Source organism: Chionomys nivalis, chromosome 2 (assembly GCF_950005125.1).
Source record: "Chionomys nivalis chromosome 2, mChiNiv1.1, whole genome shotgun sequence".
Classification (NCBI taxonomy): Eukaryota; Metazoa; Chordata; class Mammalia; order Rodentia; family Cricetidae; genus Chionomys; species Chionomys nivalis.
This window is the reverse complement of record NC_080087.1, coordinates 3,680,280-3,706,977: the sequence shown is the minus strand read 5'-3', so window position 1 is coordinate 3,706,977 and position 26,698 is coordinate 3,680,280. Positions and strand designations below refer to the sequence as shown.

The window sequence follows — 26,698 nt, the reverse complement described above, 5'->3', positions numbered from 1 at the left end:
CTGATTACTAGGGAGAACACACACCACACTCCATTACTAATACTAGGGTTGTAGTACATCTCACGGGCACCCTTTCCCGCTAAAGAATACAGCTAAGCAAGCTTCCCTTTCCAAACTATGAGTAGAGGTGGTGGTCTTGTTCTCCCTACAAAAGGATAAAGGTGTATCTATCAATCACACTCTAAAGCCAGACAGACACTGTAGAAATTTCTATTTTTTTTCTTTATACTATTTGCACAAAAATAGTGGTTAAAAGTAGCCGACATCTCTCCTTCCTTGTTCTACTCAATTACAAGTTACTAGCTTAGTGACGGATTCTGGTCCATGACTCCACAGATGAACAAAAGCAGCCATGTTTTCGGGTTGGAAGGTCCTAATCTAGCTTTCTTAAAAAGACTTTTTTTTTTTTTTTTTTTTTTTTTTTTTTTTTATAGGGTTAGATTCCAGCTCTCTGGAGTTCAGTTTTTAAAGATGCCTTCATAATTTCACACAAGGTAAGGGTTTGCTGTTTCTAGATAAACACACAATCCCACCCTGTGATGATTATCACTTCTCTAAGAAATACAACTTTACAACATGATATCCTTTCCTGCTGCCAGCCTAAGTGTGTCAGTGCCACCAGACAACAGGACATGGCTAAATCATTCCAGTATTTAAAGTTCGTATCTTTTGCTTGCATTAATGTAAACCTTAAATATTGGAACACAAATTGTATTACTTCTTGGAACCAAACACTCACATTTAGATATAATACAAACCTATCTATTCAGGAGTTAACTCTGCTACTCTCACAGCCCTTTAGAGTTGGTACCAACAATGGGGTGGCAGAGGCAAGGAGAGATTTTACCATATGGGGATTTCACTAAGTGACTACAGGTGTTAAGATGGCAGAGCTGAAAAGACAGAGGCTACTTGGGCAGCGCAATGCCTAGTTAACAAACATCGGGACTCACCAGCATCCACAGGCAAGTGTGTATCGATACACAAGGAAGATATCCTGATCTCAAGGCCCTACACCTGGACCTTATATCAGAGGAAGACTAACAGCCAGAGTTTGGAATCCTGAGGTGCGGTGAAGGAGACGTTGCGGGGAGCCGGAGAGAACCATTAGGATTCCAACCAGCCAGGGAGGAGAGAGTTAAGAACATGATTTCTACAAACTGCAGAGAGGGAGAGCAGGCATGAAATCTACTAAGTTATGATTTGGTTTTCCTTAAAGAGTTAAAGGAGGGAAAACTACAATTTAAACAGGGATAGGGGACTAGGTCAGGCCATCACCAGACTCCACAAACGGTCAACCTCATAGGCCACATGTGCTCAGATGTCACAGTCGGAGGAAGAAGGGCTGCAGTTGCAGCGGTATCGTCCCCGCATTCTGAGAAAGTGAGTTGCTGGAAACAGGGCTCTTAAATGAGATCTGTGTTTTAAGAATCAAAAGTACTTGCAAGGGCGGGAACAACTTTCCTCTCAAATTGACACTTTAGGAAGGGAGACAGCTCCATCTTGGCAAATCAGTAGCAATGGGAAGTGCAGGAGGAACACCCAGGGTAGCTACAAACCGGTCACCTCAAGTGGACCCTTGTGGTGTCTGTGTATATGCACTGTACATATTAGCCACGTACACACATAAATATTTAATATATAAAAAATAAAGTGCTTTCTAAGAGGTCCCTAGGCAGGGACATTATAAAACATTTCACAAAACTGCAAAATAAAATTGATACAATCAAAAAACACTACAACCAACATATGTGAAAACAGCCAAACACATAATGTACAATCTGGTGTTCTAGGACAAACATCTGTCATATACATGGTATATACATATATATACTCTTTCACTCAATATATTATGACAATATATATTTAAAATTTTGTTATAGACAAAAAAAAAAAAAAAAACCAGGAAAAAAAAAACAAACCAAAACAAAAAACAAACAAGCCCTACAAAAACACAGTAAGGACCAGGCATGTGAGTCCAAGACCAACAGACAAGTCAGTGCCCCCTGCACGGCTGCTGCTGGGGAAGATATGCCAGCGCTCCTTCCTGGGGTGCAGGGCCTCCACGTCCTCCAAGGCACTGTGGGCTGCAGCGGTAAAGTTGGCATCACCAGTGGTGAGCAGGTCAAAGACACAAGACTGGAAGTAGATGTCCTTCACTGGCATCTTCTCATGGCATTGGGTGCTGGCAGTCTCCAGTGTGTAGCCAGGCCAGGCCTGCGCTGAGGTGGTGTGTGGCAGGCTGTGCCCCAGGATGGCGGACACCTGGCCTTGTCCGTCATCAATGCATTCACTGGTGGGGCAGCCGTTCACACACAGCTGTAGGTCCTGGCTCTCCTCATAGGACATGGCCAAGTCTTCGGGCATTCGGATGGCAAGGGTCAGGTAGCGACCCAGCTGCCGTACAAACACTGTGGTGCCTATGTAGCGGGCATGCATCTCTACATAACGGCCACTCTCCCTCTCCACGATGTGAAGACTCTTGATATCGCCATCCCCACCACTGGTGGTGCCATCGACAAAGGCCGCTGGCAGGTCATCTGTCACAGCTTGGTACACTTTCTGATCCGTACACTCGTGGTGTGCTTTGAAGATGATAGTGATCTGTGGAATGGAGGGCGAACAGGTTAACACGACTGGAGGCTGAACAGTGCACTCCACAGGAGCAGGGAACTCTCCCAAACGCGAAGCTTTCCCGACACAGAGAGCACCCCTGTTGGGAAACCATCCACTTTTCTTGATAATTTTTATTTATCTCCCATACCAGGCATAGTATAGCTGGGGTGGGGGCTAGGGGTTTCTTTTTAAGCTATACAGAAGTTCCGAGGGACTTAATTACTGATATATTTAAGTCTTACCTCTAAAGAGATCCTTCACTGAACCATCTCCATGGTGAGTTCCCAGGACTCACCACTACAAACTGAATATAAACACTGAGAGATGAAACAGGCTTTGGGTGGGGGGCACCTGCAACAACTGCCAATCATGCGCCTCGTGAGAGATTTCTTTTAAGTCTCTTAATCAAACGCTTTGCATCACTGGTTAATCCCTGCGACAGGGAATTATTGGCAAGCAAAGCTCTCAAGCACTGGCAGAGATAACACGCCCCAAACCTAGTAACGAAGATGTTTTCCCAAACAGCGCCAGGGGCCTCTGACTCCACATCTTTTCTCAGTCAGCTCTCAATTTTCCAAAGGAAGCAAAAAGTTCAGGGAGAAAAAAAATGCACTGATAATACAAAACCTTCCTTCTATCGGGCCATTTCCTTCCCTGCAGAATCCTTCCATTATAACAGCTATACACACAACTGAAGAAATGAGCCTGCTCCCGTTTCTGCAGCGGACATGTGACAAGAGAGGGAACTAGGAAGGGGATGAGGGTCTCTAGCCCAAAGAAGGAGCAGTTCCCAGAGCCATCTGAGGGAGCAGTTCCCCAGAGCCATCTGAGGGAGCAGCTGAGATCTGGCTTATTGTCTGTCACTAATGCGGTAACAGTTTAATTTTTTTGTTATTTTTTTTTCCCAAATGAAAAAACAGAATAAAGGGTTGGGTGATTGGGTCCAGAGGGCAGACGGACAAGGCGCACACTCCGTAAGTTACTCTGATGGCAAGCACCTCTAAGCTCCTGCAAAAGAACTAGTCAAAACAATGGACCCTTGTTAAAAAGCCAGAAATGGCCCCCAAACCTCACTACCACCCTCAAGCTTATGTCTGAAGTTTTCCCCAACCCAGCCAGCATTTGCTCACACTGTTTAATTCCACACGTTCCCACTGGTGTTAACTTGACTGGAATTTTCCAGCCATTTCATTTTACTTCAGCCAGTTACAAAGGCAGAGCTGAGCCAGATGCACTGCAGCGAGCAACTGGTTAAGTTCATATCCGCTGTTTGCAGCTGCAAGCCAGACAAAGTGCTGTGAAAACCCCAGCCACAATTTGATTTCAATACCAGCCCTTCTCACATTTCAACACCTTCTTAACAACCCAGAGAAGGTGACCAGAGAGAGATGACTTCAGGAGAACCAGGGAACCTTCCACTGTGAGGGGTTCTGAGGTGGGTGGGTACCTAAAGGAGACCATAAAACAGATTTATTTGGTGGCTCTAAAGTCAGTTTGACAAGTTCCCTTTTAAGACATGATGGGATTGCTAGGAGGTGAAATGATTAATTCAAGTAAATCTTGCACCTGAAAACACGGGAGAAAGGTTAGAGAACACCGAGGGCTACCAATGCAGAAGGCTAAAATAAGTGTCAGGAAACTTTTTACAGTTGTGATCCTTGTTCTCAACCAAAACACATTCAAAAACAGAAGATTTAACAACCCAGTAATGTGTCTTTCTGGTCTAACAAACTTCAAGTTTAACCAACTTGGCATTGCATGCAAGAACTGTGACCATTTTGTTTGCAGTAGGAAGAGTGAAAAGGATTCACTTTTGCTGGGGCAACAGATGTACAACTGCAAACAAGTTGCCAAAAAAGACACACGGGGATCAATGTTAAGATGAGTGAAATAGTTTCACGTTTAATCTCTTTTTTTTTGTCATTGTGCACAGCAATTCCAGTCTTGCAATACAGAACTCACTAACACCCTACACACTCTGTAATGCAGGACTCACTGTAACACCTTACACACTCGGCTATGCAGGACTCACTAACACCTTACACACTCTGCTATGCAGGATTCACTAACACCCTACACACTCTGCTATATAGGACTCACTGTAACACCCTACACACTCTGCTATATAGGACTCACTGTAACACCCTACACACTCTGCTATGCAGGACTTACTAACACCCTACACACTCTGCTATGCAGGACTCACTGTGACACCCTACACACTCGGCTATGCAGGACTTACTAACACCTTACACACTCTGCTATGCAGGACTCACTGTGACACCCTACATACTCTGCTATGCAGGACTCACTGTGACACCTTACACTGCTATGCAGGACTTACTTACACAAACACCTTACACACTGTGCTATGCAGACACATGGAAAACTGGCGTTCTCTACCTGATAAATATTCTCCTCTACTTTACAGATTTTTCTTTACTCATTGTTTGAAGTTGACTTCCTCTCTGATAAACTGTAATATTTCTTTCTTGGGGATGTGTGTAGAACTCTCTGTTGAATGCACATGCAGAGGGGATGAGACACTCTCAAAGCACGGGTAAAGGTTGCTGAGAGGGTCTCTGTATGTAAGTGTACAGAGCAGGGACCTAGATGTAGAAAAACTCTGGGTAACAGTTGCACACGATTTGAGTTTTGAAGTGCAATGTCATTCCTCAGGACGATTGTAACACAAGCTCTCAACAAGCGAGCACTCAGCCGTGAACAGCATGAAATCCATTTCAGATAGTCTACCTTTCCAGAAAAGCAAACTCATGTATCCATAATAATAATTCATACTTCAGAAATATACAAAAATTCATTGGAACGTTTTGCAAATTCCAAACTTTAAAAATTTCCATTTAGCAGCCATCAAGGGCCTAAAATGGGCATTTACGTTTGTACAGAGGTTTTCACTACGTGTTGTAAAACACCGGCTATGCTGTTTGCTTCCCCTCCACTAACTGATCCAAACGCAGTAATAACTCAATTTGGCACATCTGTTCAATGCCACACCATTTATTATTGATGGGTGGCATTTCTGTGCATTTAAAACATCAATGCCTTTTGTTAAACCTCCCCCATCTAGTCTCTCTCAATCCCACCTTAGACAAACTACTCTAGCTCTCCTCATTCATTTTTAATCTCACTCCTGAGATCTTCACCACCCACTGGTCTATGAGGAAGAGAAAGCCGTTACGACAGATCAACCTTTGCACATATGAACGGCAACAAGACCTTAAGGTTTGTTGTAAAATTAAGAGCAGTGGGTCTCAACCTTCCCAACGCTGAAACCCTTTAGTAAATTATAGTTCCGCTTGTCGTGGTGACCCCCAACCATAAAATTATTGTTGTTACTTCATAACTGTAATTTTGTTACTGTTATGAATCATAACATAAATATCTGTGCTTTCCATGGTCTTAGCAACCCCTGCAAAAGGTTCATTTGAACACTGAAGGGGTCGTGACCCACCAGCTGAGAACCACTCATTGATTCAGAGGCATTCCGCCTGCCTCTCCTTCCCACCAGCAAGAAAAGGAAATAAACAAAATTGAACAAGTGCACGAGGAAAACGCAGGCCCTGCCTCACCAGGATACAGAGAAAACTTCCCAAGGCACAACAGCCTGTGAACACCACACATGGGTTTTAGAACCCAAGCCTCCAAAGGCTTTGCAGTCGGCTCTCCGTATACGCCCACACCGTAGCTCTGTAGAGACTCTGGAACGTTTACCAGTGTCCAGTCAGAGCACTTAGTACTGCAAGTGCAAAGAACTTTCTGGAATGAATCCTCAACAGGAGAACAGGAATTTCAGAGCTAATCATGGGGCTGGAGGAGAAACTGAAGCAAAGAAATGGGCTTGGAAGGCAACTTGATTTGTATCTGGTTAAAATTCTGCCCATGTACAAGGAAGTGAAAATAAATGTTACTTCATATAATCAGTTGCTATGTCCACACTGTCAAATTGTCTGGGTGTAGTTATGATGAAAGCACAGTAGACCCTCAAGGACATCACGACTGGGCTCGGAGCCTCTTTCATGTCTGCACATGTAGGTGGAATACAGCCCGGACACCCAGTCCTCCACTCCAACAGCACACATCACCACACTGGCTTTGCCTCCATCCCTCACACACCCAAACTCTACTCTGGAAGGCCGAGTTTTCTAGACGTTGAAAAGCTGGCTGAGGAAACTCTGAAACACAGCTTACTTCACCTCTACGGCCACCTGTGGACTGTAGCAGGGGCAGGCCCCCTGTATGCAGGCAAAGAGGAAACTGATCTCCATTTACATAACAATGAGGGTAACTCTCTCCCTTTTGTGAAACTGGGAGAAAATTCACACACATTTAGATTAACATTTGTCTGAACAATTTCATGCAAAGCCCAGACATGATTTTATATGTAGCATACTACATGCTGGGCTGGGGTATACGCTGTCACTGACGACTTCCCCCAAAGTGTCGGGGAGGTGATCTGTTAGGAAGCTGTAAACTCAGTAGGCTGGGAAGCAATTGTACAATTACTATTCAGCTTACATAGAATACTATACTCTCAGAAAGTGTAAGAACCGCAGAAGTGCAAGGTGTGAACTGCTTTTATTGGACTAGGACAATAACTATAGTTAAGACAGCACACTTACAAGGTGAGCAGCATGGACTCCTTTTAGCGTTCAGATGAGACTGAGATACATACTGCCTTCTAAGCAGTTATCAAATATGTATGCTTCTCTACCCTCAGTCCTTTTCTACAGAGTTCTGTGTTCAGAGCACTTACAGGACGCAGAGAACTGGAACGGCTCATGTCCAAGTCTTCAGTGTTGCCCTAGGTAATGAACACAGCAAGAACAGGGGCCGTTTCGGCTGCTGCAGGGGTCTTGGCAGCAGAGAGAGAATTAAGAAGCCAAACCAGAGGGGAAGGACACCCACAGCTGAAGGCTGCTAGGTGGTCCAGAGAAGCACCAGGGCCAAGGCTGGAAAAGCTCAGAGAATGAAAGCAGTCTTGCCCAGGGATAGCACACGAGGGGGACAGGCACACAAACGCCAACTTTCAAAAACCAGTTTCTATATAATTAGAAAAAGGAAGGCGGGAAGCATACACAGGCACGGAGACGGGGAAGCCAGCCAACTTCCTTCTGCACCCCAGCGGAACGCCATGCTGAGCATGAGGGGGCAAGCCCTTCTGCCTGTACACCTCAGCAACTTCCCAAACTTTAAAGTTTCCCTTGGTTCAGGCTCAGACTTTGTGCTGTGAGGAGGCCAATATCACCAGGCTTTTAGATGAGAAGGTGAACCACTGTTGTTTGCAGACTGATGGAGAACAGGAAACCATGGCCTTCCTGGTTACTTCTCAGCATTAGGAAGGGGAGAGAAAGCTTCAACTTCTTCACAATACACACAGACCTTGCCAGCTCTAGATTCAATTTCAAGTTCCCAAAGATTTAAAAAAGAAAAGGATCGAGATGGTTAGAATTGGCGACCATGTGTTTTAAAAACCAGTAACTGGCCAAAAATACCCTTTTGCCTGGGCAGGAAAAGGGGAAAATGTTAGTACCTGCCAAGTGTCTATAGGTTCAGATTGAACCCTGAATCCATTTCAGGAGTACTTGCATGGGAGATAAGAAACTTATGTTTAAATGTTGTGGTATCCATTCCATCCACAGTGCAGATACTGCGTGCTAACATGAAGAAAGCCTCCCAGACTAGAATTAGCTGAACCACCCCTCCCCCTACCCCCAGCCCAAGTATTGACATAATCAGCTAAGTGGAGCAGAAAGAGCTCCATTCTCTAGCAAGCGGGTTTCACTTGAGTTCTCCTATCTAGGATCCGACAGTATCACAGGTTCACTTCAAGGCTGTCTAGTTAAAATAAAATCCAGCTTAGGTGTGTTAGTTCTTGTCCCTCACCACTCACGGACAGGCTGAGCATTTTGTTAAGTTACCCCACCCACAAGAACACAAAATCCAAACACTGGAAGAGCAAGTTTTACTGCAGTCAAAACAAATAAAGACAAAATGGGAAAGGGAGCATTTTTCATTGTTGTGCACTGTAGGTAATTCTCTCGGGCCACATTCCACAGAGGCAGAAAGTGTTTGGCTAGCGTTAATTGAAGCTGCCAACAACAACAACAACAAGAGCACCAAGCACCCAACATTTCCTTCTCGCCACTGTCCCTCAAAATAAAACTGAACAGGGGAGAGAGAGAGAGAGACAGAGAGAGAGAGAGAGAGAGAGAGAGAGAGAGAGAGAGAGGGAGAGAGACAGAGAGAGAGAGAGAGAGACAGAGAGAGAGAGGGAGAGAGAGAGAGAGACAGAGAGAGAGAAAGAGAGAGACAGAGAGAGAGAGGGAGAGAGAGAGAGACAGAGAGAGAGACAGAGAGAGAGAGACAGAGAGAGACAGAGAGAGAGAGAGAGAGAGGGAGAGAGAGAGAGGGAGAGAGAGAGAGGGAGAGAGAGAGAGAGACAGAGAGAGAGAGACAGAGAGAGAGAGACAGAGAGAGAGAGAGACAGAGAGAGAGAGAGACAGAGAGAGAGGGAGTTGGAAACATGACAGGAAACAAGTTCTGACTCTCAGCTGTGCCTCTGACTCTTGGCTTCCTGCCGCTCGTTGCCTTAAACTATGGAGGAGAGTGGATTTGTTTTGAAGCAGCAGAGGCCTACACCACTCAAGGAATCCTGCCTGTGGTGGACAAGCCATGGGTTAATTTCACTTACCAAGGGGGATTTTTGGAAGGCCTCCTCCTCCCAAGGACATCTGGGACTCAGGGAGTTGGCAGTGTCAGGAAGATTAGAAGATGGTAAAGAATTTTTTTACCCAGGGTGTTTTAACACATGTGGGAAAAAACAAAGGGATACTGTATTTGAAAAGCAGGCATGAAGAATAACCGAGGAGCCCGTCCATGTTACAGAATGCTCCTTCACAGTGTGGATCGATCACCTGTGAAGACCCTCCTTTCCCCCTCTCCCTCAACACAGCCTGGAAATCTTTCTACCTCCAGGCAATTTACTGAAACTACCGTACAGCAGTTCCTGGGCCTAACACTTTATAATTCAGTACAAACAACAGCCTTACAGGAAATTGAAAAAGACAACACACCCAGTCCCACCCAGAAGCACAGCAGTGTTTTGTAAAACCCAGTCTCTAACATTTCTGTGTTATTTCTGAAATAAATTCAGGAATGACCAAAATGTGTAACACACGACTTAACAAGAGTTTTCAAAATGGGATGGGACTCTGAAAAATAAATTAAGACTGGTGGTTGTGGAAATACAGATGCAGGCGAGGGGCACACTGACCGTGGGAGGTGGGAAGTCAAATCCTGGAGCAAGCAAGGCAGGAGGAACAAGCCTTGGGTGAGGGAGCCTGTGACAGGCTGCCCGGGCAGCTGCCCTCTCTGTATGGCTTCCTGACACCTGTCCCATCCTGCTAACTAATGTCCCTGGGAATCAATGCATTTTACCAAGAAGCTCTGAAGATGCACGGCACGTTTTCCCACTACTGGACTACCAGGTGGGTAGCTAAGTGCAGAGGCTACATTCATTCCAACAACTCCGACATGTAGTTTTTTTTTAAATGTAGCAGCACCAAACTGATGACATTTAATCAGAATTATCATACCAAGGGAGCTACAACCATAGACTTCTTTCCTGCCTGTTCCTCGTATGACCCAGTACCGACCAGTCTTAGAGCTCTGTAGCATCTTTGTAGGCAAGAAGGATCACAAGGCTCAAATCTCAAAGAAATGGTTGGAACTATATATATGTATCTTCCAATGAAAGCAAATCTCAGAGTAAGGATTAGATGCTTTTCTAGACGACGTGTCCCACGCCACCACATGCAGGAAAAGGGTCCACACATCCAAACACAATTCGCCCAAAGGGAAGGAAGAAAATCTTTGATAAAAATAAAAGATCACTACTGTATAGCTTACAGGCACCCAGCTGCTAAAACAAAGTGCTGTAAACACTTGTCTGTAAGAAAAAATGTACTAGGCATGATCAAGAGAGGACAGATCTCCAAACCTCGCTGCAGACATGCACTTAAAAACTCTGCGATGTAGACATGTCTGGCTTCAATTCTTATTTATTTATTTATTTATTTATTTATTTATTTATTTATTTATTTATTTTTGGTTTTTCGAGACAGGGTTTCTCTGGAGTTTTGAAGCCTGTCCTGGAACTCACTGTGTAGGCCAGGCTAGCCTGGAACTCCACCTGCCTTTGCCTCCCGAGTGCTGGGTTAAAATTAAAGGCATGTGTCACCACCACCCAGCTAGCTCCAATTCTATAAGCAGCAGATAATGACCAGAGTGGATTACATGTTCACTGTTGCTGTACAGTGTCTGAGGGCCACCAGGAAAAGTGACCACAACATGCTCCAGTACTTACAAGGACTGTTGATTCTATCAAAATCCACAGCTAACGGAAGACATTAACCGAAAGAAAGACAACCAAGCCGTCTCCAGCTTTGGTGGAGCCTCTCAGGAATTCCAAGAAAGCAGTTACAGAATTTGAAATTTAGAGATATTATGGATTATAAAATGATATACAAAAATAACCCCGAGGGGCTGGACATCCTATCACTCTGGGGAGGTCTGGGTGCTGCCCACAGGGTAACAGGAGCTGGTAGCCACTATCACCTGACCATACAAGTCATCTGGTTCAAGGAGGGGGACCAGGATGTGTGGTTCCCAATTTTCCCTACTTCTATTTTGTTTTCATGCTAGTTAAGTATTGTATAGGAAAGCCAAAGCAATAAGAAAAAAAGCACGATTTTACATAAAAATTAAAGGGAACACAAAGCAAGAGGGTACTTGTAAAAATCATGATTAAAAACGCAGCCATTGTTTTTAAACTGAAAGCATTTTGAAAAATTAGTGAGAATGTACTTGAGACTGACTTCTTTTTAATTTTTTCAAATTACATTTTATCTATGCATTGTGTGTTTGTATGTGTGTGGGATCAAAGAACAATCTGTAGAGTCGATTCTCCTCTACCACGTGAGTTCCAGGAACTAACCCAGGTGGTAAGGCCTGGCTTCCGTGTTCCACCAGCTAGCTGGAGACTAATGTTTTAAAAACTCTCCTTTCAATCTCATTGTTTTGTGGGTCTGAGGCGGTAACTCAGTTACTTTACTCGCATTAGGCAAGCCTTCCACTAATCCATACTACGGTCTCAGCGACTTTAATGCATGCTACCGGGAACACGTCAAGGGAAAGGATCAACACTTTACTCTTTAGCCACCTTTTGTGACCATGCATTTAAACATCCTCGCTAACGACCTTTATTTAAAAACAGAGACACAGCCCATTAAATGCATGGGCTGAGTCTGAAAGTGCCAAAAAAGTGTGGAAGCAGAAGCACAAGCAGCCATCCTCACAGACAGGTAACCTGGCTTCTTTGGCGCTTGTGAGGTACAGGATACCATTGCAACATGTTTCTCTGGCGCGGACAGGGTGTGACTGCCTTTCCACTGTGCCCCTAACACTGCCAGCTCTAATGAAGTTCCCCTCATTTCACTTTCTCAGTGTCTGCATGCCTGCATCTGCCTCTCGCAGCCAAAGGTGGGGAAGATTGCATCTGAGATGAGATGAGGTGTGTAGGTGTGCCAGAAACTCTTGCGGCCCCAGGGGGGAGAGATGAAAAACTTGCCCTGGCTTCTCACCTTCAGTAACACATCTACCTGGCAAGCTGGCCTCCCAGTACAGACTCTTCCAGAGAGGAAGAGATTGGCTGGCGAAGGGTCTGAGCAAAAACATGGAGGCCCCAAGAAAGCATACTTGTGCACACCATGACCACGTAGAAAAACGAGTCCTTCTTTCCCATGTGAAGGGGAGGGCCCGTGTGTGGAGAGGACAGTGGATAGGGAGATAAATCACACTCCAGGCTCATCTGTCCTAACTCACTCACTGCTTACACGTGGAAAAAAAGTTTAGTTAATAAATGCCCCTTGAGTCCAGTGAGTCTTATTTCACTCAGTCTAGGTATCCTTTGGTGACAGGCAGGAAGTACTTTTGGAATGGAGACCTCACTAAGTAAAGCTGTCAGGAGCCTGGCTCAGGTTCCCAGGACCCAGCTATCTTAGTGACCTGAGTAAAAGACCCAGAACCCAGCACTTCTCTTCAGGAGTGCGGGCTGTGAAATGCGCGGGTGTTTCTGTATCACAGCTGGCCTTCCACATCAGTTAGTGTCTACACACAGTGACGCAACACACAGGTCTTTAGAAACGCTTGACCACGCGAACAAGTTTCGCTATCAGCAACGTACAATGCTGGGGTACTTGAGGTTGGCCCAGGTATTTCCAGAAATTCTCAGTAAGAAAGTGAAGTATGCCTCCAAAAGACTAGACGGATTCCTAATAGGACAGCATTTGGGGAGGAGGGGAAAGCATGTGGGACCTAGGGAGGGAGCAGGTCGCCTCCCCAGACAGACAGCTCGCCCCTAGTCTCCCCTCTTACATTCTCTTGTCTTTGGCTCTTTCTGGCCAGCCCTAGGTAAGTAGCCTCTCTGACATGCTCCCACCATCCCGGTATCCTGTCTTGCCCCAGGCTCAAAGCAATGAACCCTGTCAAGCTAGGACTGAAACCCAAATAACCCTTCCCTCCTTTCAACTGCTTCTGCTCAGGTATTTGTCACAGAGAAAAATGTGAGGTGGCTGATTAACATCCGGTGAGATGCACACGGAGAAAACCTTTCCAAAAGTTTTTTCTTCTTTTGTGTAACAGTCCTAGCTGTCCCTGAATTCAGAGACCAGCCTGCCTCTACCACCAGAGTGCTTGGACTAAAAGGTGTGTCCACCATACCCATCAACTGTTTTTATTTTTATCACTACCTTTTCTTTAATGCTTTAAGTCCTTAAAGGTACAATTTTGTAGCAATGTTAGGCCTTTGCGGATTTCAGCAACACATATCCTACAGGTCTTGAGCCAGGCCGTCAAAAACAGCCTTTCATCTCCTGGAAACACACACAGGAAATAAAGGAGTACAGTAACTGCTGGGAGCGCAGGACCACAGAGGAACTTGCTGAGTGGCGTGGCCAGTAGGTGAGGCAAAACACAAATGTGCAATTGAGACAGCACACATGCCTGCTGTCCTCTTGAATTCTTCTCTGAGGACCACTTTTCCTCCATTTTGAAAGAACAAAATCTTTGGCTCTTACCAGATGGAGAAAACACACCTGTGTTTTCTTCTTTTTAACTAACTTTCTAATCTTAAGTGTGCTGTAAATTGTTCCATATAGGTAATTACATATAGTATATATTACTATATAATATATATATAAAATAGTATATATACTATTAATACTTTAATTTGACCAAGAGTCTTCCAAATCCTCAACTCTCTGAACAATGGATAACTTTCCCATTTCCAATGTAATAGTTCACTGAATCCTCATGGAATATTCAGTTATCCCAAGTTTGAGGTGTCTGATGACTGTTGTAATCCTGGATTTTTGGCAATGGTCTACCCTAAAACCTCACAATCATTTATCTTAATACACACACACACACGCCTTTAGAACCCAGAAGGAGGCATCAGATCAAGGAACCCGAGTCACAGATGGTTGAGCAGCCAGGTTGGTGCTGGTACCCGAACCCAGGGCCTCTATAGGAGCAGTAGGTGCTGTTTAACTGCTGAGCCATCTCACAGGCCATAAATATGTATCTTTAAAACCTAACTTTTACCAAATACACACTATGAGATATACATAAGAAAAGTTATTTATAAATGCCTAAGAGCCAGGAAAAGAAAAGTTTATTCCGAGATGTAGAATTTGCCAAGGCAAAAGGCAAGCCTGAGATTTTACTGGGTTGAAGTAAAAACATTTCGGAGACCCCCTAAAATGTCTGCTTCAGTGTAACAGTCTTCTTTGTTCAAGAGCAATGGCTTCTATTTTTAGATCTGTGACACTCCTGGGTGTCTCCAGATATCTCCCGAGGTGTTGTAAAGTTCCCTTCACAAAATGCCAAGTAAAATAATTTAAACTCACTAAAAATATGCCCCACATTTGGAGGCAAGGGAGGGAACCAAATGAGCAGGCATAGGACTTCAAAGCCTGATTCTTGTCAATTATATTTAGTCTATGACAACGAAGGAACAGATTAATAAACACAGGAAATTAAAACAAGATGAAACTGTGGGTTTGTGGCTGGGGAAGGATGAAGAGGGGCAGTTTAGCTGGGACACCAAGGGAAACTCCTTTACTTACTAAGTTAAGTTACTTAGCAATGACTGGTAATTGGAAACCCACACTCTCCCATCTTGTACTAAAACACCGGTGCTTGCCTTACAGTTGGCATCAAAGGTCTCTACATACGATCAGTTTCTTCAGAATAAACAAACATGGAGCACAGACACTGCACCTGGGTAAGAACACCTTAGTTTTGCCAACCTTCCTCTTAGCTTCTGGCTTGGACTGTTAACACGGGGGTGTGAGCTTACACAGGTGCTATATCGCACTGCTTGGTAATAGCCAATCCCTAACTTCCTTGGTTACCAAAAGGTTACTAACTAAAGCACCATTGTGGGTTTGCCACTGGGAAGCTTGGCTTGCAGCCATTACATTTACTATAGTTTCTAAATCTCCAATGAAGTACGTTTCCTGATGGGCCACTGCCCTGGGCTTCACAGCTTTCTTTATAGAATACCCACTTCACTTATGTGATTAATCTGACCGTGGATCTCTCCAAGAAGAGTCACACACACGAGCACTCACAAGACAGCGCCAGAGAAGGCACACATTTTCCTCGTTAAACAGGCCTGCCATTTCTCGCTGGAGAACTTGTTTTCACTGTTTACGTTTTATTTTTCATATCATTGCCGATTTAACTTTAGACCCACATTTTGTATGCCAGAAAAATTCCTTATTAAATAATCTCAAACTTTTACCAACCCTGTTAATAACTTCCCAAGAAGATATACAAATGGTCCCTCTAAACAAGCCTTTATAACATACTCCACAAGCTGTCTGAAGGACCAAACATAAAAGGGGAGGGGTGAAGAAAGAGGGACCAAGGAGCATACTTGCCTTGTTGGTGGCAGTGGCACTGGATCCAGGGACCACAGGCACATTCGTCACTTGAACTGAAAGGTAATTATTGTCTATGAGGGGCCAGGCCCCTTCCACTTTGCATGTCTGGAATTGGTCCTTGAAAGTTCTAAGGTGAGGATCTCCAAACAAGCCGCAGAAAAGGTAATTGGGAGGGCTCTGGTCCCCTCCCTGGTGTTCTCTGACTCCTCCGTGGCTGTGGTAGTTACAAGGGTCATGGGTCACTTCCGGGTTGGTAGAGGATGTGGGACCATCCTTGGAACAGTTCCGCTGGCTCATGAGGTCGCTGATACCTAACACAGCAGAGTGGTACACCAGGTTGCCGCGGCAGGCTTTTGAGGTTCGCTGGGTGCAGCCGGCATAGGCGCGGAGGGCCTTGCAAAACTCGGAGTCAAAGCCATCGGCGGCAGAGTTCAGGTGTGAAGTAAGGGACACGAAATCCGTGGTACATTTCTGGATTCGACATTGAGCTGGCTGCTGGCAGTCACCTATGGAAAAGAAGACCAAGCATGTAAAAGGTTCATTACTTCCGGGTATCATGAGAAGATGCTATTCTCCCCTGGGAACAGTCTAGTCTACCTCAGACTTCTTTTTAAGGTTGTACTGAGTTACCATGTCTCTCAAATTAAGCCACCGGGAGAAAAACTGGATACGGCTAACTGAAAACTTTAAAGCTTGGGGTTTGGTGACTGAGCATGAGTCTAGTCTAGGAATGTCTCTAGGTTAGAACTGCAAATGAAATATTGTTTCTTGTTTGCTATTTATTTATAGATTTTTTGACCAAGATTCCTCTGTTTTGATTTTTAAAGCTGTATGGGTAATTTGCTTTGGAAAGCACTGGGAGAGATACACTTATGCACATAGCTATGATTAAAGCTTATACAACAGAAGAAGGGCTAAAATTCTAAATTATAGTATGTTTAAAGTATCTCTACCTGATTCTCGTATAGCTACAGGGTATGAAAATCAAGGGGAAAAAAAAATCCAAGTAATAAGTCATTCTCTTTCCTGAGGTACATTACAAACAAACTACCTGCACAGTTTCAACGCCCTAGCTTCTGTAAAACCTTAAGTACTTGGCTACAAAAAGTGATTCACTTGACCAAGATCCAATTTTACTTCTGTTAACACGTCTGTCACACAGATCTCAAGCAAACCACAAAGCACACACACACACACACACAAACTAAAAAAGTATGCAGCACAAATACATTTCAAAACATGAATCAGAGACCTATAAAGTCGAGAATTCCTAGTGTGTGTGTGAACACACACATCACACACACACCTCACTTCCCCTCTTAAGTTGAAGAAAAAGCTAAAGTGAAAACGCAAGGATGAATGTCCTGTATTAATGAAACTTCCAAATTACCTTGTCACTTGTCTCTCATAACAATTCACGAAACCCTCAAGCACAAGACAAAGGGACAAAACAACACTGCCAGTCATGTGTACCCATCGATTTCATATTGTATCAAAAAGCGAGACTAGATTTACTGAAACATGGCTCGTGTATCTCAAGTTGAATAAAATGAACCGTAGCATACACTTGAGATTCCTTATAGGTGCTTGACCTATGGAAGAAGTCTTATTGGATCTCACTTTCTAGCAGCTTCTTCTTCTGAAAAACGAGGAAGTTGTTATAGCAGCTTTGTGGTTTTTCTTCAGGCATAAAATATCACACATTGTGTATTCTAGAGGGGGAAAAACATCGACATCGCTGGACCATTCATTGATTTTTGGCTAGTTTTTGTGTGTGTTTGTTATACTATGTGTATGAGGGTTCTGTCTGGTCTGCAGGCATGTCTGTGCACACGCATGCCTGGTGCCCTCAGAGGTCAGATGATGGTGTTGGACCTCCTGGAACTAGAGTTACGATGATTGAGCCATTAGGTAGGTGCTGGGAATCAAACCGGGATCTCTTGGAAGAGCAGACAGTGCTCTTAACTGATGAGCTATCTCTCTAGGTCCTACTTTTTTTTCTTTTCCTGAGACAAGGCAGGTCTCATTGACCTGTAGCCCAGGCTGACCTTGAACTTGCAATCCTTCTGCATCAGCTTCCAGAATGTTGGACTGCAGGTGTATGCCACCATGGCTAATTAAAATCAGTGGGTTATTTTAAAATATATAACTATCTCAATATGTGGATACAGTAAACTTTAGGATATTGACACCTAAAAGTCCATCTGATAAAAGATATCATGTAGTAATTAATCCCTATATTGATTTAGAAAGGTGATTCAGAATGGATATTTTTAAATTTTAATGAAATGGTAAACTGTTTCTGGCCTTAGTTGGGGGGACGTGTGGGAGCAATCTGACATCTTTGTGAGATTCCAAAGACCCGGAGGCGGAAAAGGATCAGCTGAATCTTCATTTTCACTTTTACAAGAATAAAGAAGATTAAAATTATTTTACTATTTTGGAGCCATGGACTTATAGCAACCACCAGACCACTTAAAAAAAATCATCTTCATGTATTTGATTCATTTAAGACTTGTTCAGTGCAACGCTAACCAAGGAAGCTCAATTTATAAGACTCCTTTCTCCCAAGCAGATTTATTTACTTTCAACTACTTTTACTGAACAAGACAAACCAACAATAATCAAGCAAATTCACTCTTCCAGAAGCCCTCAAGCCATTTATCAAGGGAAGGTGTACCCAAGGCCTTGCCTTGTCCTGGTGGGATTGCACGCAACTAGCTAGTGTTAGTTAAGGCCATTCTCTTCAATTCCTGACTAACACAGTAATCACTGAAAGCTGGGAAAAAAACTCCAAAACAACAATGGGGTGACAATTATACCACTATTCTTCTAAAATCAGACGCACAGCAAGCACAAAAGAAGAAGTTAAGAGCAGGGTCAAGATCACTCAGTAATGAACACCTAGCTCTTGGACTACAAATAATGACCGTACTAGAACTTTCCGCTAAACTTGTGGGGCCTATTTGTTCTTTTTATGGTCTATAAAATCTATCCGAGCATACAGTTACTTATAATTATTTCAAATAGCCATAAAATATCAAAAGTAAGAAAAGCACGGAGATGCATAGAGGGAGAAGATGCAGCATTTATTCCCGGTGGGTTCTTTGCCCAGCCCCTGACTCTTAAGGGCTCCCCTTTTAGTGGTGGGTAGGCGCTGAGAGCTTTGAGAAATCACACACAAAGCTGCTCTTTTGCTTTGGATTAGGGTCCTAACAACCCTTGGCTGTAGATATGATCAGCGGGAGGGAGATAACTGAAGAGAAAATGCTTTGAGGTTAGCATTCTCAGCTCCATTGCAGGCTCCCGTATAATGACTAATTTGCAGCATACACCCAGAAACATCGAGGCTTCATGAATTAATGATGACAGAGCACACTTTGCCTGTGAGAAGCCGTAAAGTGAGCCTCTTGTCAAAATGCCAAGACAAAGCAGAACAGCAACACACTCCAGGATGTGGCCAAGGAGGCCATGAAGTGTGTGAGTAAGCAAGAATTCCCTCACTTGATATCCACTCAGGAACTGCACAGGTCTTAAAACACGATAAAATAGAACACATGAGAACAAACAAATGCCATTTCCCAAGGGCAGAATTCAAAAGGTGCACTTAACAATGAAAAATTTTCACTTTGGGGTCAGATCACCTACAACTGGTGTGACGTGTGTTTTCGTGCCGGTTACTGTAAGTGCTCAAGGGTTCGTGTTCTAAAGCTTCCAGCATTTGTTAATGAATCGGACATAAAAGACTCACCATGCAAGACTGCTTCCTTCACGCCAGGACTGTGAATCTGCAGCCCAGCCACCAGTTTATAATAAAGGAAATGAGATATGAAGCCGAATCGAGTAAATTATAGAGCCATATGGGGCACCGAGGCAAATGATATGGGCCCAGACATAAAGCATATGGCGGTCCATCTGCGGGCAGCACTTGCTAGGCTCCCTGGTCTGGAAAAGAACCCCTGCATTTCAACAGCACCCGTCTTCAAAGAGATCTCTTCACAGCAACGAGAGCCGTGCAAACCCTTTGGGTTCAAGCTCAGTGTGAGCATATATTGAGATTCTGAAAGGGACCTCGTGTTCCAAACTCCAGTTTCTTATGCCTTACACAGGCCAGGAAGGAAATCTCCATGAACTACTCTCCAATCCTGTCATGGCCCTAGAGCAACCATATCCAAGTTGCCAAAGAGAACGGAGCTCAACAGAGCATTTCAACTTGCCTTTCACGATTTGACACACAATGGATAGATATTGTTTTCCCCAACACTCCTGAATACTGGCACATTAGCAAAAAGTTTCCATGAAACCACATGCAGACATTTTTCTAAGGGCTGAAAGCTACTAATTTAAAGCCTTAATTATCCCACAACTGGCTATTACATTTTCAGTACGACCAGTCCATTTCCCCAAGCGACAGTGTTAAAAAGCAGCCGTTACGCCACCTCGAAGGGCTGTCTCTTCAATATCATTTTACTCCATTCCATAAAAAGACCTCCCGGCTATTTTAGCACGGTCTGTATGCCTTAACAAGTATAAAGTTCTCAGTACAGCTGAGTGACATTAAACTAGAACTCTCCAGATCAGAGCGTTGTGTCATCATAAACACAGAGGGAAGGCCTCCAAGGAAATCTATCCAATGCTCTGGTTTTCAAGCAGAAGGGCAATGATTCTTTTGATTTTTTTTGTATTAGAGGGAAAGTCTAAAAAAGAAATTGTACTTATTTGTTAAGAAAACAAAAACATATCACAAGGTTCAGATTCAGGTTTATTACCCGAAGAGCACATTCCTCAGCCCTGCGTCGTCGGCAGAGGCCCTGCCGACCTCCGCACTGAAACACACATCTGTCAAGCCCGCTAGGAACCGAAAATACGAGACTAGCCTCAAAGCACCTCTTCAGTCGGCCAAACTCTATGCCGAGAGCAGCTTTGGCAAAACAGAAAGAAATCCCGGATAACTTAAGTTCCTTCGGAATCCACCCCAAACTCGGGCGAAAAAAAAAAAAATCTTTGCACGGGGTGCGATTCCCAGCCTCGCCACCACCCACAGCAGCGGAGGAGCGCAGCACAAGGCTCTGTTCTCCGCTCGCAGGCGGTTAAGGCAGCGGAAACCCGATCCGCAGCGGGCTCCAGTAAACACCCCCGCGGAGAGCAATAAAGCCCCGGAGCGTTGGTCCCGCACGCGGCCCCCGCACGCTGGGATCCGCTAAGCGGCTGTCGCTGGCGGGGGCCGGAGGCGATCGGGCAGGACCCGGCGCCAGGCAGAGCGGTGAAACCGAGCCAGGGAACGCCGTGCTCGCCCCGCCAGGGCCGTGGCGTCCCGGGGACCCAGAACAAAGCCCGCGCGGCCGGTTCCCCACCCGGCCCGCGCCTACCTGCGTGGAGCAGCCCAAGGCTGAGCAGCAGCAGCAGCAGCAGCGGCGGGGGCGACGGCGGCCAGAGCCCGGGGCGGCGGCGCTGCTCAGCCCCGGCGGCGGCGGGGGCGGCGGCGCAGGAAGGTGCTGCTCTCACGCCCATGCCCGTCCATGCAGGTCTCGTGCGCTCCGGCGAGGGCGGCGGCGCGGGCGCGGTGGCTGGGCCGGGCCTCTGGCTGCGGCATGGGCCGGGGGGCGCGCCTCGCTTCCTCCTCTTCTTCCTTTCAGGCCAGCGTCCGAGAGCAGCCACGGCCGCCGCAAGGAACCGGGCGTCGCGGGCGGAGGGAGGTGGCCACGGGGCGCGGACACATCGCGGCGGTCGGACGCGGCAAGCAGAGCGGGAGGAAAGATACAAAGACCGTGAGCGAGCGGCGGAAGCAGCAGCGCGCGCGCGGGCGGCCGGGCCCCCGGCTGGCGTGGGCTCGGCGCGCGTGGATCGCCCGGACCTCACCAGCCGTGGCAGCCAGAGGCCCCGAGAGCTCCGCACCCGTGGCCTGCGCGGTCAATCAATCTCGGTCCCTCACTCTCACCCCGCCCCTTCGAGTTTCCACCAATCCGCGCAGGTCCCGCCCCCGGCCGCGCTTCTCCTCCCCTTCCCATTGGCTGCAAGCGTGCCTCCCGCCCCCGCACCGCCCTTGTGCGTCTCACTCAAGTTCCGCGTCCGCCGCCTGCGGGTGGGGCAGCTTCGTTAGGGCCCAGCCTCCTGCCGCCGGCTTCCTTGTGCTTTTTCTCCTCCACCCCTTTTCCCCCTGATCACGGCTTTCTGGTACCCAATAGAAAAGGGCGACAGCGACTTTCGCTTGGCCCGCGTTCCAGGAGAACCGGCCTTTAACCTCTCCTTGAATTAATGAGCTCAGGTTCAGCTTCCTCCTAGTTTTATTTTTTGTTCGTTGTTGGTTTTTAATGACCTCCTTCTTCTCCTCCTCTTCCCGGCCCTGCTGGCTCCAGCCCCTTGCAGGAAGCCAGCACTTTCCCTGAGCTCTGGGTAGCAAGCAGGTCTACCCCTCCTCCCCTCAGCCAATTACATCTGCTGAACCTCTTAGCAAACTTGTCGAGGTCTCTAGGTAAAACCAGAGTCCAGCCGAGCCGCCTTAGATACTCAAATGACACCCGAAGTCCGCAGCAGATGGACGAAAGGAGAAGGTACCTGCGAGCTCCCGGCGGAATTCGCCGGCAGCTGCGTGAGGAGCTGGTGTTTTGGTTTCTTTGACATCCCCCCCCCACCACCACCACTTCAAAGCTGAGAGCGGGAGTCAGGGATTGGGCAAACTTCAACGTGTTCGGTTACAAGGTAATTAGATTAATGAGAGTGGTGAGTTTTTATGCAGTGCAATTATCGCCATGATTTCTTGTTGCTCAGTGGCTTTTCCACAAATATCCAGTCTATTAAATTAAGCCAATGGTAGGTCTGTTTCTACTTGAGTTGTCCTCCAAAACCAAGGGCAAAACCCCACAAACAATCGCCAAGGATTAGGAAAGGGCTTGTGGAGTTGAGGACAGGCACCAATTTGTTATCAGTTAGTGTGAAGTGGTATCTCCTCTGGAGAATGGCGTCAGGGCTAGGAACTTTAACCCTCCACCCCCCCTTGCCTTTGCCATTCCCCAAACGGTTGAGGATTGCCATTTAAAATGCACTTACTGCAATCTAAATTACAGTTTGCAACTTTACCTGCTACATTACTCAGAATCTCTAATTAGAAATCTCCTATCAACCACAGACACATTAATATTCCGCATGTTACAATGTGCTAATCAATGGACCAGGATAATTGGGGGGCAAGCCTTTAGGTCTCTCCATCTCACTCATTAGACACAGTGTGAATTCTTCAAACCACTAGGTCCCTAATGAAAGAGACCTATCTGTTTTTACTATAATTTTTCATTACTTATTACGCGCCGGGATGACTCAAGTGGTAAACACACCTTTCACTACCCAAGATATAATCCAAGCCTTATGTCTATCTTTAATATGCTTAATAATAGCTTCAGTATTGCCTGGAGAAATGACTTTTCATGGGGGGGAGGGCTGGAATATATCTGACAATTTTACCTAATGGTGCATACTAAATGCTACCAGAGCAATTTTTTTTTATCATCTTGCAGTTACTACATATAATCCACGAAATGCAGTTCAGAAAATACTAATAAATGTCTTTGAAAGAGTGGGCACATGATACTCTTCTTAAAAGTCCTTTTAGCTTGGGGCTGGAGAGATGGTTCACTGGTTAAGAGCACTGGCAGCTCTTCCAGAGGACCTGTGTATTCTTCCCAGTGCCTACTGGCAGCCCACAGCAGTCTGTAACGTTAGCTCCAGGGGATCTGAATTCCCTTCACCCTCATAGCCATCAGACACACACAGGGTGCATAGACATACATACAGGCAAAACATTCTTACACATAAAGATTTTTTTAAAGTCCTTTAAGCTAGCTGGCTAACAGCGAAATGTAGAGTTTTCTTACCCCAATATTTAATTATATCCTACAAAGGTAACTTATGTTACTATCAAACTTCATAAAACCAAAAAGTTAAAGATCAATACATTCAATTTGGTTTGGGTCTTTCTGCTGATGACTTTCCTCGGAAACACGTGGGACTTTAGATAGTCTTATCAGTAGAGGGCACCCTCGAGTTGCTGAGAATCCTGATTAAAGAAAAAAGCAGTTCAGAGGAAAATAGTCATCTCTAAGGTGTTTTATTGCTCCTCTGTTGTAAAATTTGACAAGCTTAAGACTTGTATGCCTAACAATTCACTTTTTATTACTGCGTAAGTGTTCAGCTGCTAGAGAATATATATGTATATATATTACAATTAATTACAATTAACCCACAAGGTGGTTCCTATTTTTATGAAATTAGGTCCGTCGACACACTCGGGGGAGTGAATCTGGACTGTTAGCAAGATTTGAAATCAGCTTAGAAATCAAGGGCATGTTGAATGATCGTTTATAGGGCAGTCACTTTTCAAGCTTGTGTGCGGCAAGTTTAAGCAGAATTTGCGACTGTGCAAAGAAAAACCCAGGGAGGAAGCTAGAACAAAATTTTGATGATTCTAAAAGTTTTACACTTTAATTAGGAAAAAAAAAAAACGAGGTGATTGGCAATTCGAGCAACCCAAAAATCCACCCTGTGTCTTACCACTTGAATTCTTTTTCTCTCGGTTTTTCCCCCCAAAAAGGAATGATGAGACCAGAAGTGTACGTCCAGAAGACCCAGCCAAGTATACCATGCCATAGACATGCAAATGAGTAAAATTAAAACGAATGCCAGAAACGTTAATAGATTCTAAACACGATGAAGTCTCATTTCCTGGACCTTTACATGGTATCTTAACTGGTCCCCAGGTACTTTATCTCCATATCTAGAAACCTAACATGAGGGTCTCTGCCTAACAGCTCACCCAGGACCGAGAAGCCAGCAGTAAGAGATTTGTGCAACCCATTCTGGAGTAAGGGTTCCCCTGCTGCTCATTGCTCCACAGTGTTTGAAAATCAGGCTGGAATAGCCCAGAGTCCAGGAGCCCAGAGGCGTGTAGCTCCTGGCTGGTACTTACATCATTCTTAACCCTTCCGCACCTGGAAGGGGCTCAGCGGGATCAGGATGCCCCCGAGCTCCGGAACACGCAGGACCTAGGTGTAAGAGAAGAGCCCAAGGGCTCCGTGTAAGCGCTGAGCCCCAGGAGACAGAGACCGCAGAGAGCAGAGCGCAGGAGGTTCATAACCCGCGCTTACAGCCGAGGCCCCTTGATCCCTACAGACTCCAGTGCGGCTCGCCTCTGGCTCGCAGGGCTAGAGAAGCAGCAGGTGCAAAAAGCATTTGGGAGCCGCTTGCCAGTGCTTGGAGGTAATGCGCTTCCTGTCCATTTATCTCAGGAAACCAGCGCTGCCTTCCCTTCGAAACAAAATTAACCTCTCATTAGCCAGCCACTCACTCCCAAGAAGGCCTTAAAAGCTTTACCCTCTCACTAATGTATTTAGGCTTTTCTTCCAGGCAAACGAAGCTGAGGCTGTGACTAACATCAGCCCCAGGGGTTCCTATGGGCTCCCTCAGGAGCCAGCCCACTAGCCCTTCACCAGCCTAATCTGGGAAACTGGCCAACCCAGGATCCCAGTTTGTAGAAACAGGATGATCCGACACCCCTGAACGAACTTCACACCAAAAACACCCAGGACAAGTTTTCTCTCTCTTCTTGGGCTCCTTTCGCATCAAATCCTCAGCTCCATTGCCCTCAAGGAGTGGGAGTGGGAAGCTGGGGAAACTTCAGTGGCCAGCTGTCCCCGGGTCAGGGGCGACAGGGGCGACGACTGTCCCTTGGGAAGCGTCCATAGAAAGCTGGGGGTGGGGGTGAGCCTGCATTGACTCTAGTCAGTTCCAGGCATTGCGAATGAAACGTGGCCAGGAGCTTTTGGAACGCCAGGGCTTTCTCACCCTGGGCCCCACCGCCCCGAGCCTGGCAGATTTATACCACACAGGTGGACCGAGACCTAAACAAAACAGTCCCCGCCGCTGCCTGCCGCTCGCCCCCCACGTCCTCCTGGCCCACCGCAAACTTCAACAAAATAAACAACTCACCACAGGCATTCCCTTGTCTGCAGAGCGACGCTTGCCAGCTGGGAAAATAAGCCGCAAGCCACGCGGCCGGGACGCAGAAGGGAGGCCTCGCCGCGCCTGCCCGCCGCTCTGCCCCAGGTGGGCGGCAGGCGGGCGGCTCCACCCGGGGGCCGCTGTCCAGATGCCGATTCCGGAGTGAGCTCCGGGGCCAGTGGTTGCACCCTCCTAGCCAGCGGGGCCTCTGCCACCTAGGGGGAGAGGGCGGGGAGACAAGTCCCTCTCCCCCAACTTCCTCGAAACTGCTTTCTTCCCACTCCCGGCCCCTGGCCACCGCCTCAGACCATCTCCACCGCGCTACCCGACTGTCCTGCTGGAGATCCTGCTGGAGATGGCTGAGTGCGGGATGCCTCCGTCCCCCAACTCCAGGTCTCGGTCAGCTCTCTGCACTCCCCGGGTCCTACACCCGGGCTTGCACAAAGGCGCCTTTCACGCCGCCAGCGCCGCCCTCTGCGCCGCCCTCCGGGCCCGCAGCGCTGCCTTTACCCACCGCCCGCAGCATCATGGTCCCCGGTGGGGGACTCGGCCAGTTGTCACCCGGACAGGGCAGCGGCAGACGCGTGCGGTGTCCGCACTCGCGCCGCCGCCGCCACGAGGGCAGCAGACACTCTCGATTTCCTCCTCGGTTTCTATTAGCTGTGCACCAGCGCCTCCAAAGGCACGCTCCCCCCAACTATCCTCGAGGGTCCTTCCACTGTGTGTAGATGGTCCCCGGACGTATGCGAGCATAAAAGGGTTGTCGTCCTGTCCACATGAGGTGCCAGTGTGGCTTGGACTCACGAGAGAGAGAAAAGCTAGAAAGGAACCCCTGAGACCCAGATGAGAGCGTCTTTTGTAAAAGAGCCCGTTCAGGATGTTTTAGGATGACAGACCCTCCATCAGAGGAACGAGATGGGGGAGGGGAGATCGAGCTATGTTTTCGAGAGCGGTCCTTGAGTTTCGTAGGTACTCAGCGGTAGTTAATTAGCTCTCTCATTTTAGAACAAGAGTGCTGATATTTTTTGTTTTTTTCTTTTTTTCTTTTCAGTTAAAACAAAATT

General features: G+C 46.4%; 1 protein-coding gene across 1 annotated transcript; it reads right to left on the bottom strand.

Moving 5' to 3' along the window:
* Nucleotides 1-1,619: 1,619 nt before the first annotated feature.
* Nucleotides 1,620-26,196, bottom strand: Rgmb (repulsive guidance molecule BMP co-receptor b). The gene is made up of 5 exons (XM_057761462.1): nucleotides 25,623-26,196; nucleotides 24,604-24,679; nucleotides 21,014-21,273; nucleotides 15,642-16,150; nucleotides 1,620-2,604 (listed from the first exon to the last, which is right to left on the bottom strand). The coding sequence occupies exons 2-5, from the start codon at nucleotides 24,606-24,608 to the stop codon at nucleotides 1,945-1,947; spliced, it is 1,434 nt and encodes a 477-aa protein (XP_057617445.1). The 5' UTR covers nucleotides 24,609-24,679; nucleotides 25,623-26,196; the 3' UTR covers nucleotides 1,620-1,944.
* Nucleotides 26,197-26,698: the final 502 nt, after the last annotated feature.